The 13,701-nt window shown below is 43.0% G+C and overlaps 5 protein-coding genes across 5 annotated transcripts; 3 read left to right on the top strand and 2 right to left on the bottom strand.

Moving 5' to 3' along the window:
• Window positions 1–123: 123 nt before the first annotated feature.
• On the bottom strand, window positions 124–2,565 carry BGW36DRAFT_390307 (putative cytochrome P450 oxidoreductase). The gene is made up of 7 exons (XM_046217464.1): window positions 1,950–2,565; window positions 1,688–1,870; window positions 1,286–1,620; window positions 1,072–1,193; window positions 733–1,016; window positions 574–675; window positions 124–498 (listed from the first exon to the last, which is right to left on the bottom strand). Exons 1-7 carry the CDS (start codon window positions 2,350–2,352, stop codon window positions 299–301), a joined length of 1,629 nt encoding a protein of 542 aa, XP_046066447.1. The 5' UTR covers window positions 2,353–2,565; the 3' UTR covers window positions 124–298.
• Window positions 2,566–4,408: 1,843 nt separating this feature from the next.
• On the top strand, window positions 4,409–5,752 carry BGW36DRAFT_390304 (Alpha/Beta hydrolase protein). The gene has a single exon (XM_046217463.1). It carries the CDS (start codon window positions 4,511–4,513, stop codon window positions 5,528–5,530), a length of 1,020 nt encoding a protein of 339 aa, XP_046066446.1. The 5' UTR covers window positions 4,409–4,510; the 3' UTR covers window positions 5,531–5,752.
• A 1,529-nt stretch (window positions 5,753–7,281) lies between these two features.
• Window positions 7,282–7,926, top strand: BGW36DRAFT_433114 (uncharacterized protein; the record flags this gene model as incomplete). The annotated part of the gene is made up of 1 exon (XM_046221224.1): window positions 7,282–7,926. The coding sequence occupies one exon, from the start codon at window positions 7,282–7,284 to the stop codon at window positions 7,924–7,926; it is 645 nt and encodes a 214-aa protein (XP_046066445.1).
• Window positions 7,927–9,274: 1,348 nt separating this feature from the next.
• On the top strand, window positions 9,275–10,936 carry BGW36DRAFT_307205 (uncharacterized protein; the record flags this gene model as incomplete). The annotated part of the gene is made up of 1 exon (XM_046212221.1): window positions 9,275–10,936. The coding sequence occupies one exon, from the start codon at window positions 9,275–9,277 to the stop codon at window positions 10,934–10,936; it is 1,662 nt and encodes a 553-aa protein (XP_046066444.1).
• A 23-nt stretch (window positions 10,937–10,959) lies between these two features.
• BGW36DRAFT_420574 (uncharacterized protein) lies at window positions 10,960–12,723 on the bottom strand (the record flags this gene model as incomplete). The annotated part of the gene is made up of 3 exons (XM_046219508.1): window positions 12,507–12,723; window positions 11,138–12,426; window positions 10,960–11,018 (listed from the first exon to the last, which is right to left on the bottom strand). The coding sequence occupies exons 1-3, from the start codon at window positions 12,587–12,589 to the stop codon at window positions 10,960–10,962; spliced, it is 1,431 nt and encodes a 476-aa protein (XP_046066443.1). The 5' UTR covers window positions 12,590–12,723.
• Window positions 12,724–13,701: the final 978 nt, after the last annotated feature.

Genomic DNA, 13,701 nt, shown 5'->3' with positions numbered 1-13,701 from the left:
AAATAGTCCTCATCAGAGGAGGCAAATAATACAAATACCATGGTATCAGAAGATGATAGAATAACTAGATCTGGCCTGGGAATGAACAACTAAATGTAGACTGTTGTAATCAACATGAAATGAGCAATATGTGTGTAAAAATGTCTACCTACTTCAAATGTTACCGCGCTTGTGCAAGACTGGTAAATAGAGAGAAGAAATGTGGAAAACAGTTGAGATAAATAATGATTATCTGCCACGGTTATACATGTATATTTCGTATAAAGTGCGACTTGAACGAGTCTGCATCATTCCTGCATTATTTATTACCCTTCTTCCGTTCCCGAAACAATAGTTGTAGTGGCGGCGTTACCAATGTAAATGCATCTCTTTTACCATTTAAAAAACCAGATACAGTTTGGCCAGGGGCAAGTGCAACATTATACCGGGTCAATATTTCAGCAGTCACCCGGCGTAGTTCCATTAGGGCGAGCTGCTTTCCCACGCAAACATATGGGCCTAGATTACATTGTTAACATCCGAAATGGTTCCGTGTTTCTATATAATGAAATCAAAAGCATGACATGATCATACCACCGTTGAATGGAATAAATGCAGATGGTTCCTTGATAAGCTCGGACTTTGTAGTCCATCTTTCGGGAATGAATTCTAGAGGGCGAGTGAAAACACGTTCGTCTAGCCAAACAGCCAGATTAGAATAGTGAATCGAGATACAAGCCGGCTGTTGCTAACCTCTGAACATCGTATGCGATGGGATACAGACCATGACATCGCCAGGAATATACTGGTCACCGATTGTGATGCCCTCAGGAGGTGTCATCCGTTGTGTCCCCGATGGAACGGCTGGATGCAGTCGGAGCGTTTCGTAAATGAGAGCATCAAGAAGCTTTATTCCAAGCAGCTGGTCATTCGTCAATTCAGATAAAGTATTCAATTCCTGTTGGATTTTAGTCTGCCATTGAGGGTCGGTAGCTAATTGAAAGAAAAGACTCGTCATTATTGCGGCAGTTGTGTCACTATAATCGGAATCAATGAGCCATAGAGAATTGTCATATTTAGAAGCTTTCTTACCTCCCAGCGACGACAATGAGATACGCATCTCCATCGAGGTCAAGCTGACTTCTTTTCGTTTTTGGTTTCTTTTCAAAATCATCAAGGAGCCAGGTAAAGATATCTGCACGGCTTGGTGTATTCTGTAGTTCCTTATTATATCTCTGATCTATATCTTTCATACATATGTACCTTGACGATGTTGCCTGCTAGACGATAACAGTGATAAACTGACCTTGATTCTCTCCTGAACTCGATCACCAACCCACTTCCAAAACCTGAGATAATCCGCATTCAGCACCGGGATCCGTTTAAAAAATGGAAACAACCAGGTCAAATGACTGAAATACCCAATGCTTCCCATATCAGCATGGAGCTGTTTTAAGAAGTAGTCATCTCGCCCATCAATAAGCATGTTGAACGATTTACCAAAAGCGAGGTCTCCCATGACATCGAAACTGAAATAGTTGAATAATCGACTGACATCAATCGGATTGCCAGAATTTTGTTGAATGACGCTCAAAAGTTGATTTGTATAGCGACTGACACGGGGCTCATAATCACGCAAAGCTACAGTCATATTAACTGTGTTATTCTTTTAAAGAGAAATCCATAGGATTAAGAATTTTTTGTCTACCCTTGGAGCTGAAAGCCTGATCCCAGACTTTTCGCCGCCGCGCATGCTCTTGCTTGTTACGCTCCATATGAACGGATACGCGAGGCTCGAGGACTGTGTACCAAACTCCCTTGCCCACTTTTGCTTGGCTGCTGTAGATATGTCTGACCGCTTCGGGGTCGTTTATAGACAATTCTGACGGACCTAATAAAACAATAAAAGCGGTTTAACACAAAACAACAAATCAACTAAACATTAATTCATAAGTGATCACAGGCCTTACCAAGTCGCACATAGTCCCCATACTGCTTATGAAGTTTTTCCACCTCTTCATAAAGATGTAGCCCTTTCGCGGAGAGCAAAGTAACGTAGAAGTTCGATAATTTCGCAAAGAACGGTCCCGGATATCTAGCTAACCGATGCCAAACTATTCGATAGATAATCATGCTCAGATAAATGCCCAGAATATGATACCCAACCAGTTTGGCCGACCAGCCGGGTGGCAATGAAATGACCGATTTGTATTCATTGACCACGTTGAACTTTTCGATACCAATGAATATTACAAACAGAATAAAGTATTTCGCCACGAGACTAGGTGCTTCGACATCCCACTCGCCAAAACGATATAACAGAATATGCGCACTTGCGCCGCTTGCTGCGGTCAGAAGGAAGAAGGAGTCCATTTGACCCAGCAATAAAGTTTAGGGCTGTGAAACAATAAAAGAGAAGGTCCCTAGTATAAAAAGTGTGGGTGCGAATATTAGCCGTTGAAAGTTGGCATGGGGAAACTTTCCATTATAAACACAAAACCATTGAGATGTGCATAACGGCAAATTCAGTTCGATCATTCAAAATTAATATGCATGGTCTGTGTTTGGGTAAGTCTCATATGCTTGCTTCGCTTGTGTGCCTTTAAAAATATGCGGAAATATGTACGAACACGTCAGCCTAGCCTAGTAACCATGACCATGTTCATTGACTCGCTTATCATTGGCGAATCTGACCAGGGTATTAATTACAAGCTAATACAATACGGAAACTCCAAAATGTTAAGCAGAAATTCTAGATCCGTGTCTACTCCGCGTTACTTGAAATTTCGGCGCTGAGGGTCGGCAAACCGAGATGGGAGAGCGGACTAACTACCATAGATTATTATAAGCCCTTCATAGCTTAAAGTTGCGCAAGGTCGTTAAACCCGATTAATGATAATAATAATTATTATTATTACAGCCTTCCTCTTCCGATTCATTTACCACAAGCATCGAATTGCCTTACATCTCTACTGTTTAATACTTAGAAAGCACTTGCCATATATAGACATTATTATCTCGTAAAAATAATCCTTCCGTGCTTCAGGTGACATTTGAAATATTGAAGCCTGTATGTGAGCAGTTCATTCCGGAGAAAAATGATGACAGAAAGGATCTACTATAACTTTGGAAATTCCCATTCTCACGGGAACGCTCACATCGACATATCCAATTATTTCCTGACACATTTTTGTTGCCGATATGGGCAGAGTATTAAAATTGCTAAGGAGTACATCGTGTCTGTTTTTCCCTAGGGTAATTCTATACTGGTAGAAATCTAGGACTTGTGGAGCATCAATTGCGATGTTCTCTTCATTCCTGAGGCCATCTGTCTGCTATGTAGAACCATCTATAGTTTCTATTAGTCATTATCGAATTTCTTAAATTCAAAAAATCCGTCCAATCTATTCTCAGAACATGCGCAACATTGCTCACTCGTCATATAGTTGATTAGTATGATACCGTCTGTCCATTTGATTGTATCATACATCGGTGTTGTATATTCCGACAGGTCAATTATCCTTAGTAGGATGTTATACATGACACTTAAACTAATCAATGCGTTTTAAGTTTCAACAGCCAAACATATCACCAACGCTTATTTTCATTGAAATATTGTCTTTATACTCCTTCACTTTGCCTCTTCAACTTCAATGATCTTGCCCGAGGAAGATTTCCAAAAAGTGGGTAGAAAAAATTACAGTGTGACTAATTTGCTACAAAAGGTAGTTTCGAGAACCTTAGCAGTAGTCCCATAAGAGAACTGGTTTAATTACTGATCCATCTTTGAATCTGGATAAAGCTTGCTCATAGTCCGCAGCCTGCGGAGAAGTATTAGGTTAGCAAGGATAAATTCAGCAGAGTAAAACTGAGTTATTTGCATTCTTCAAGGGACGAGGGACACAAACATTGAATATATCCTGCTGTTTTATTAGATTTGATGGTTTCATCAAATCTAGCGATAAGATGTGAACAAACTCTTGTGGGAATGCAATCACCCTCAATACAGCCCATTATAGAGCATCCCGGCTGTTGAATTAATGAGAAGGAACAACCGGGAAATTGAAAAGGATTATGCTAAGGCAAGAATATGGAGTACAGAGTAGAAAACATATCTTCGTGGCTTACCTTGATCTGAGCTGTTACCTTAAAAATCGATCAGATAATCTGGAGGAGGCTGGAAATCCAAATAGCTTACTGCTGGAGACGTGGGATAAATCTTTGTTTTAACATTGTGTGTACTATCGAAAAAGGGAGACTAGCATGAGTCTATATGGGTCTAAAAAATATAGGAAGCGATGAAAATCAAAATTAGGAAAGTAACAAAGCGGAGAAGATATTAGTTGATAAGCAAATGGACCAATTGGTGATGGTAACATGGCGGGGTTCCGTCTCACGTCTCACCATGTCTCACCATGAGGGGAAAGCCATTAAAATAACATAGCCACATGAATCTTTGAAAGTATCTTCTAATTCTTAACCCAAACAATTTGGAAGTCAGGAATCTTATGCGGCAAATCGCCTAAGCTGCATGAGAACATCAATCATGGCCACTGCCGTGGACTGGAATTTACATGACACTGGGGGGCTTGTGTCAATTGGGACTCACTCGCTTTATCTTCGCGCCGCTGGCCCTGTTCGTTCCACAGGCACACCCGCTGTGATCTGTATCGCAGGCCTTGGCGACAACTCGGTCAGCTGGACCGCTGTATTGAGGCATGTTTCCGTGTTTGCCCGCTGTTATATCTACGATCGTACAGGTCTGGGAAAGTCAGAGGTACCATCGATTTTCACTGTCGAATCAAAGAGCTATGTCAATATAGCTAAGGAATTGAGACTATTGCTTAGAACGGCAGATATCAAACCGCCGTATCTCATAGCTATGCACTCAATGGCCGGAATACCTGGTCGTGAGTTCATTAATTTATATCCAGAAGATGTCGCAGGAATGGTCTTCGTAGACACGTTGACAGAAGAAAACTACAAGACCCGACCCGAAAGACTACCGGCGATTATGAGGACTATGGGTGAAGGTGTGGATATGTCATTTTTATGGACTGAGAGAAAACCCGCCATGACAGAGGAAGAGTGGAGAGATGTTCTCAACAGTGAAGGCTTAGGAAATGAACAACCGCCAGCAGAGATCATAGATCGACAAAGAAGTGCTACCAAATTCGAAGCGCAGAACTTGATACCTTCATCCGAAATCTTGGCGTCGAAGAAACAATTTGACGCCACCACTTTAGGCGATAGACCAGTTTCTGTTATTAAAGGTGATTCTCCTGGGGAATTTCAAAAATCCTTTGAAAGAGCTGTCGCTGCAGACAAAGGAACGGAAGAGGAGAGACAGCTCGTCAGGGATTATCTGGATACAGCGGGCGCAACCCAACTATTGTTACAATTCAAGCAATTGAGACTGAGCAGAAATTCCAGAATGGTCGAGGCGAGGGAGAGCTGGCATAATGTTCAGTGGTACCAGCCGGATCTTATCGCTAGAGAGGTCAAGTGGTGCTTGGATGAGTTTGAGAAGCTGAAAGGCTACGTTGCTTAAGTACATGTATTTTCTGGCCTGGTCAGTAGAACTAGGTTTTGAATTAGCTAATTGGATTACATATACATCGAATCTAGATATTTCTAGTCACAATATATCCTCGGAACGGCCAATTATTTCCAAGTGCCAAGCGGACGAGTTTCGATGTTGACTTTTCATGTCATATTTTTTTAATATATTTTATATCATTCTCATCACCGATGCCGCTAACAATTGATAGCTAAGTGTGATTAAATAATAATAATAATAATAATAATAATAATAATGGCACTAAGCCTGGTTGAGTCACCGCAAACAATGAGTCCAATATTTGATGTAGACGGTAGAGATTGCTGCCTGAATTATATTCTTCCCATCTTCTTCTCTCTTTCGTCTAGGTGATTCAGATTATCAGTTCTACTCCATTTGCTACCCTATCTTTGTTGAACTGAATATGTACCATGGTTATTCTAGAGCTATTAAGGCAGAAGCATTTTTTAGTCTTGTTGGGAAAAGTTTGACATCATGTCTCGTTTTGCACCTTTCGTATTGCTAGCCTAGCAATGGAGACGGAGGATTCTGTCCAATATTCACCAAGTGCCAATTCCCTACCCGTTCGGCAGGTTTACACTGAGTCGTCCGCTAACATTTACACGTAGAAAGAAATATGAGCCTTTGACATGTTGCAGTTTCTCGAGTGGCTCTAGGCCTTCAGTGTTGCTGCTTTCACTCAGGTGATGAGCTGAAGCCATGAGGAAGTCCAAGTCTTCCTGGCCCTCGTGAGAGAGGATGCAAAGAACCAAAGTGTACACATGATGCATGATTTGTAGTTATTCCGATATCGATTATGCTGAAGATAGCAACGTCTCCAGCGTCTCTGTCATCTACGCTCGTGATATACGGATAGCGGTTGAATTAGTCGGTCTTAAAAGTCACCGGACTGGGATCATGTCTACAGCAATATCATATATTCATTCTTTAAACGACATAACGACTACGGCGGTATATATCGTGATTTATGATGAGCTAGGGCTAATACACAATTGAACAAGGAAATCTGAGCCTGTCACGAGTTGGTGGGTTGATTGATTTATCGTTGTACATAATCCTTCATGTGCTTATGACTAGTGATACCTCTGTTTGATGGTACTATGAGTTATAGATCATTTAGAAAAAATCATCATAAGAGATTTTTAATTATTGTCCTAAATTCTAAACCGTCGTTAAACCGTTTATAGTCCACCGTCCTACCAAATATGTATATATAAATCTCTTCTATAACAGTTGATATTTACATCAATTTCAATGTTACTAGATCCAAGAATACATATATAGACTTCATTGGGCCCGTTACATGTTAATAATGCGGAAAACTCAAATATTATTGGTTTTAATATGGGGACGGCCCATTTACCGTCCACCTTCGTGGTACTGTAGTATATTCCAACCTTTGCCGATCCTGCGGTTCAACACTTTGCGGCTGAGCCTCAAGTGCTCGTATTCAATAAAGCTACTGCCCAATCAATTACTTGAGCTCAAGTGTTGACAGTGGGGCACAAAATCAATTATGACACATTTTTCAGAGAAGCAAATTTCCCATGGCATAAATACAAGTGTAATGTATTGCATCCTATCGTCTTACTGTGCTAGTGTCATACATATCTACCACTATCCGATCAACAATATCTGAGGGACATTCTTAAAATTTGACTATAGCGCAACGGCGTCCAAAAGATAAAAATAAATATTTAAATATTAAACTGGAAACTACGATGTCGACGAACCAAAGCCCCGCCCGCCACAGTTTTAGGGCCATCCGGGCCCAGTACACAGCTACGACTATAACTGTCTACCAAGCGTACAATAGCGATATCGCGAACCCGGCCCTTGAAGCACAGAAATTCATTTCTCCCCCTTTTTCAATGTCTCGAATGACATGGATAAAACCGTCGTTTCTCTGGATGGCATATCGCTGCGGCTATGCTTCCAAGCCTGGACAAGAGCGAGTTCTGGCAATCGAAATCACACGAGCAGGATTTGAATGGGCATTGCGAAACTCATGTTTGAGTCACTATGACGGCGGTCAACAGAAAGCAAGTGATAGCGATAAAGATAAAAAACTAGATGAATGGCGTGCCAAACTGAGAGCTTCTCCTGTCAGAATTCAGTGGGATCCTGAGCGAAACTTGAAGTTTGCGCCGCTACCTCATCGGTCGATCCAGATTGGCCTGGGACCCCAAGCTGTGCAAAAGTATCTGAATGAGTGGGTTGTGTCGATTAAAGATGTTACTGAGAGAATGAGAAATATTCATGAATTGGTGGAGGCAGGGCTTATGGAAGATGCGGAGAAGTTGGTGCCCATAGAACAGGCCTATCCACTGAGTGACGAGTTGAGGGCTATTACCGAGGCCTCATAAAGAATTATGTTGGAAACAAAAAGGATTATTATTCCATTTCAGTTAGATTCTGATGTCCGGAAAAGATGCATGGGAGAGCTAAGAGAATGCAACTAAGAAAGGTGGTGCGCCGCGAAGTCGACTGATTACCATCTGTCGCATGCTGATGAATCAAAACACCTCTTCAGGAAACCTTGAGACCCATGCAATTTGGAAGTCTTTCTAGATATTACACATGTAGCTTAACGCAATAGCAGTTATTCGACAGCCCTTTTGTCATAGTTAATCTGAATGCATAGCTAATTTAAGGCTGCTACGTCTTTATACCTTGTTCCATAGTCCAGACAGCTTGAAATCATTTGAAAGCATTTTTTGGTAGTTTTACCAACATTAGGTCCTCTTAGATAGCATTCATCAACGCCTCTGTGGCCTTTAGCGTACTGCTAAAATCAGGAAATAAGGTTATTCATTTCACAGAAATACCTTCCCCAAAATTCCCAATTCTATATTCCTGATACTTGTCCGGGACTTTGGTAGCCATAGTAAATTCCCTTGGAAAGGATCGGAGATATATCGCAGTGGGATCTAGTTCGAATGCTTATTTCCCCGAACGATCTCCATACAGGCCTTATCATGCAAGTGTTGTTGCAGTGGGAATACAAGACGTATGTCCCGACAGAAAAACTGCTCAGTCGAATTTGGTTTGTATATTTCAAAATTTATCAGACATTGATATTACAAGTCTGAAAGTCTTTTGACTACATAGAAATCACTTCAATAATGATACAGATCGATCATAAATAAGACTGCATTAGAAAGAATACTATAACATTCTCTTCATGGTGTTATTGTCGATATTGGCTAGAGAAGACTTAACATTTCTAATCATGGGCAGATCGCACGATAAGTATTTATCTGGAAAAACAGGCTTCCCTACCGTGCTATCATGTCAATTGAATATCCAACAAAAGGGTATCATCGTATATATCCGTCATTAGAGAAACTGGCTCCCGATACTAGAAAAGGGCGATGGCAGAACTCAGGCAACATTATCTGCTATTTACTCCCTCGATGGCGGCTGAAGAATGTTGGCGTCGATTCTGATTGGCGTGTTCGCATTAAAGAATGACGGCCCCCGCCTTCATTCCCAATATGGATAATGATGGTATAGAATGCTTAATATCATTGGTCAGCTCGTATTTGAGATCGATCTACGCTGCAAAGTGGAGATTTATGGTTATAAATGTACGCACTATGTACAACGTTGATAAGTTGCGGAGAGAACGAGATAAATAGTTTGTTAGACCCTCAAAAAGAATAGTGCGCCTATATCCTGTCAATTCAATCGAAATCTTGGAGTTTCTGCAAAATGTCTAACTACACGTTCGACTACATAATAATCGGGGGCGGGCTGGCTGGCTGCACTCTGGCTGCTAGATTACACGAGAAAGACGGCTCAACCCAGATCCTCATCATTGAGGCGGGTTCAGATGTCACTAATCATCCTCTGACCCAGTCGCCTCTTGCATGCTTTGGCGCCCACAACTCCCCTCTTGACTGGGCCTACACCACCGTGCCTCAGGCTCATCTTGATAATCGGCAATGCTACAACAGTGCTGGCAAAGCTCTTGGAGGTTGCTCCGCAACCAACTACGGAACATGGACCCGTGGAAGTGCTGCAGACTACAACCGCTGGGGCGAAATAGTGGGGGATAAAGGCTGGAGTTATGAAGGCCTCTTGCCATATTTTAAGAAAACGGAGACGCACTTCGACCGCAATACCGACCAGAGCGCTCATGGTTTGAGTGGACCGATACAAAATGTATCTATTTCCGTGAGCAGCCCGGATCGAAAATACCCGTTAAGGGAACCGCTAAAGGCAGCATGGAACCGAATAGGCGTTGAGTCTGTAGATGATGCCAATGCAGGTTCACCATTAGGTTTGGGAGAATTGGTCGAGAACTGGCGCGGTGGACAACGCCAAATTGCCAGCGAAGCATATGGTATTAAAAATTTGTCAGGCATTACTATTCTTACTGAGACGATGGTACAGCGTGTGGTCATTGGTAATTCTGACGGCAAGAAAGTAGCAAATGGAGTTGAGGTCGTAGGAGGCCAGGTCTACAACGCAAAAAAGGAAGTTATTGTGTCGTCAGGTGTTTATCGAACGCCACAAGTACTCATGCTTTCGGGAATTGGGCCCCATGAAGAACTTTCAAAACACAATATCACAGAAGTCGTCAATGTACCTGAGGTTGGGCGCAATTTTCACGACCATTTTGCATTCGTACAGTGGTGGAAGCTACGCCATCCTGAAAGAGGGCTGTCGGTGGGCACCCCATTGTGGCATAGCCCAGCATATGCAATAGGGCTGCCTTGTGACTGGGTTGCAACGCTGCAAGCGCCACGCGACGACTTGATTAGGGCACTGCAGCGAGACGGAGAAACGGATATCGAGAGAAATCCTTATTTAGCACCTGATTCTTGTCACTTAGAGACGCTCATTGTTTATGCGCCTGCAGGCGCGGCTATTTCCCAAGTACCTATCCCAATGGATGGCACACATATCGCATCGGCTGTCTTGGGCATGTCACCAACTTCAAGGGGTCGCATAACGCTCGCATCAGCGGATGCATCCACACCTCCCCTTATCGATCCAAACTACTACGCCACGGAATTTGATCGCGCAACGCTTCGTGCTGGTATCCGACAAGTTACCAAACTTCTCTTAGAAACACCGGAAGGCAAAGATATAGTTGAGTCTCAAGTGCCGACGCACGGTTTCCCAGCTCTTGTAGCTCAGTCTAGAGATGAGGAAATTGATGCTCAAGTGAAAGTAAACGGCAACACATTCTACCATCCAGCTGGGTCAGCCGCGATGGGCAAGGTCGTTGATACAAGTCTCCGTGTCAGGGGTGTTGAAAACCTGAGAATTGTAGACGCAAGTATTCTGCCATTGCCTGTGACTGCACACTACCAAGCATTGGTATATGCCATTGCCGAGAAGGCGGCGGATCTTATTCATAGTTAGATAGTTCAGTTCAACTATTGTACCTAATTGTCCCAGGTGTAATCTGCTTGATGTACTTCACACAGGGCCAATTCCGCATGCACTGTGTAGAGTCTAATGCAATTTCTAGTGAATAATTTTTATTCTGAGAATCGTCCCATCGGCCGAAATTCTCCACGTCAAGATGACTGGGGGTTTCGTTCAAAACATTGAGGGTAGTACCGGTTAGCGATTCCGTTTTCATGCGCTCCAGGGCTATGAAAGCAACCCAATTGGAATCAAATGAGCCCTCACGATGAGGCCAGCGTTGCAGAGCTTCAACTGCCCGACAGCGTATTTCGTAATCAACACACCACATAGCCGCAAAATAAAGGGCTGGAATGATGCCAATGTCTAGTGTGAAGCTCGGGCGGTCTTCAAAGTGATCTATGACATCTTCTACTAGCGACAAGAGCATGTTGTATTCGGGGGTGTAGCACTCCAAAACAGAATCATCCCGCAAAAGACAAGTCTTGAGAGCCAAGCTGAAGCTGTGATTTAATAACCGAATTATACTTACTCCTCGATGTTCTCTGGAGTTAAAGACGTGACAAGAACAAAAATATTCAAAGCAGTCGTCGAATTGACCCAACTGAGAGAGGTGCTGCAGCTGCATATGATGCAAAGCCTCGTATTCTGCCACTATATCGGCTTGTGTTAAGGACCCACATCGTGTGAGAAAATCAGTAACAGCGCTTAATAGGACCGTCAAATTTTGGCGTGCCTCTTGCAAGTCATGGACTATTCCTAGGCCGTCGGCAAGGTTCGTCTGATAGGCCATCGTGTTGCCGATTGATAGAAGGCCGCCTGCCCCAAATTGCATTGACTGCATATCTAGCGTAGTGAAAGCCGACAGCAAGAACGGATTAAACTTTTCATCAGCCTTGACTTCTTTCAAAATCCGTAAACCACTGTGTAGATGTTTGAAGGCGGTGTCGTATTGGCCTCGCAGTAGCTCTACAAGGACAAACAGAATACAGCAAAGTAGCATGATCTCTCTCAATCTGGGATCATGAGAGCGCCGATGAAGAAGTGAAAAGGATCTCCCACATTGCTCAAGGGCGAATTGATGCCATCTATTTTGAGGGTCTTGTCCAGGGAGGGGCATGCCATACATCTCGGTGTCCTGGTGAACGGCGCTTAGAGCAACTACGGCATGGTAAACTGCTGGCTCTGAATGGCTCATTTGAAGCACAATCTCCTGCCATAATAATGAATCAAACAATCCTAGTAATGTTGGCGTGGTGCGATATTGGAAATGTAAGAAGCATCGTCGTTCGTCCGAGGTCGTCGCCCAATTTGGACCGCTGACGACTGCAAAAGGAATAGGATTCTTGTAGCCTTTGGCCTTCTCGAAAGCTATCGATTTCCCGCTGCGAGGCAACGTCTGAAGATCATATTCGCAAGTATATCCAGTATTAGTGCATCTTTTACATGCTCCTGGGGTTTCGTCACATTTGACATGTCGCGCACTAAGGTTGGGTATTAAAAAAATGAAATACGACTCTAGGGGCTTCTCTCTTCTTTATTGGTTAGAATTGTTCATACTCACCGACAAGTGCGACAACCGGTTCTAGATTTCTTGCTACGAGCTCTCTGTCTTTTAGAGGTTAATGTCTGATCCGCCTGCCTCATTTGTTATGCTGATGATGTGACGGTTCGGCTTGTTTTGACTGTAAATGGTAGAGGTCGCCGGATATGACGTCCAGAGCGATATCGCGAGTAAATAATTAAATAATTAGTTTAATAAATTAAAAATTTAATATTATATGACGTTGCTAAGTATCAAATTATTTTCTTCACATATTGCAAAAATCGCGGGAACGTGAGCTGCTGAGCCACGTGGTGACGTAATCAGACCCCTGGGCAGGATAAACTTCTCTCCGAACGCTTTAATTCCTTGATATACATGGTCCAACGCGTGATCATACAATCGATTCGCAATAGAGCTTTCAAAAGTTCAGCCGAAAAAGGGGGACAATTTCAATTGGCGATTTCCGACTTGAAAAAATCCCCAAAAAAATCGACCTATTCGTGAAGCTGCTTGCGTTTATCGAGTCCCGTTTTTAAAACCAATGTAAACTGAAACATTCTGACAAGGTGTGTATACGGGTTGTTGGAGATAAAGTTCATAAAACTAAACACTATATCCACAAGTACCTCAAATCGACGCACCTCACCGGACTTTGCCCAACTTCGACCCCTCCGGATTGAACTGCATGATTCAGACAGTCTGCGGTTTATACGAAGAGCAAAGGAGCCACCAGTTTTCATTCAACTGCGTGCCCCGCAGATTAGGTGGTTGTCTGTTGGAGATGGTCATTTGTTCGGCGACAGATACTACCAGCCTTTTCTCATTCCAAAGCCAGCGGTGGAAAAGTAGGGTTTAGATACCCGGACCCTTGGATTACGCTCTGAGAGTCCTAGCTCGCGTGGGCCAACTCTGAGGGGCGGAGATTTCAGTCCTCAGTCCTCAAATTGAATGGCTAGTGCCAGAGTTGAGAGGTTTAACTGCGGGCCGCTGCGCGGTCTATAACCACATACCTTTCCTCATGATAACACCTCCGTTCTCTTCTAGGAAAGGGCCATTGAATCCCTACTTGGTCTTATCTCTGTGATGAGCTATCGAGCCACATTCTCTTTAGTAATAATACCTGTGAGTAACAGTTGACACATAAGAGTGCCCTTGGCTATAATAGCATTAGTGACCACGCCATCATAAGTAAGTGAGTATATCATAATTACTT

This window comes from Talaromyces proteolyticus (genome assembly GCF_021365285.1).
Source record: "Talaromyces proteolyticus strain PMI_201 chromosome Unknown BGW36scaffold_14, whole genome shotgun sequence".
NCBI lineage: Eukaryota > Fungi > Ascomycota > Eurotiomycetes > Eurotiales > Trichocomaceae > Talaromyces > Talaromyces proteolyticus.
This window is presented reverse-complemented; position numbering and strand designations above follow the sequence as displayed.

Bases quoted from the DNA above. Each gene is read 5' to 3' on its own strand.
- BGW36DRAFT_390307 (XM_046217464.1), bottom strand. From the start codon at position 2,352: ATGGACTCCTTCTTCCTTCTGACCGCAGCAAGCGGCGCAAGTGCGCAT. The intron at 1,017-1,071 runs GTAAGAAAGCTT...TTCCGATTATAG, and splicing joins CTCATTGTCGTCGCTGGGAG to TGACACAACTGCCGCAATAA. The intron at 676-732 runs GTTAGCAACAGC...CTGTTTGGCTAG, and splicing joins ATCGCATACGATGTTCAGAG to ACGAACGTGTTTTCACTCGC.
- BGW36DRAFT_390304 (XM_046217463.1), top strand. From the start codon at position 4,511: ATGAGAACATCAATCATGGCCACTGCCGTGGACTGGAATTTACATGAC.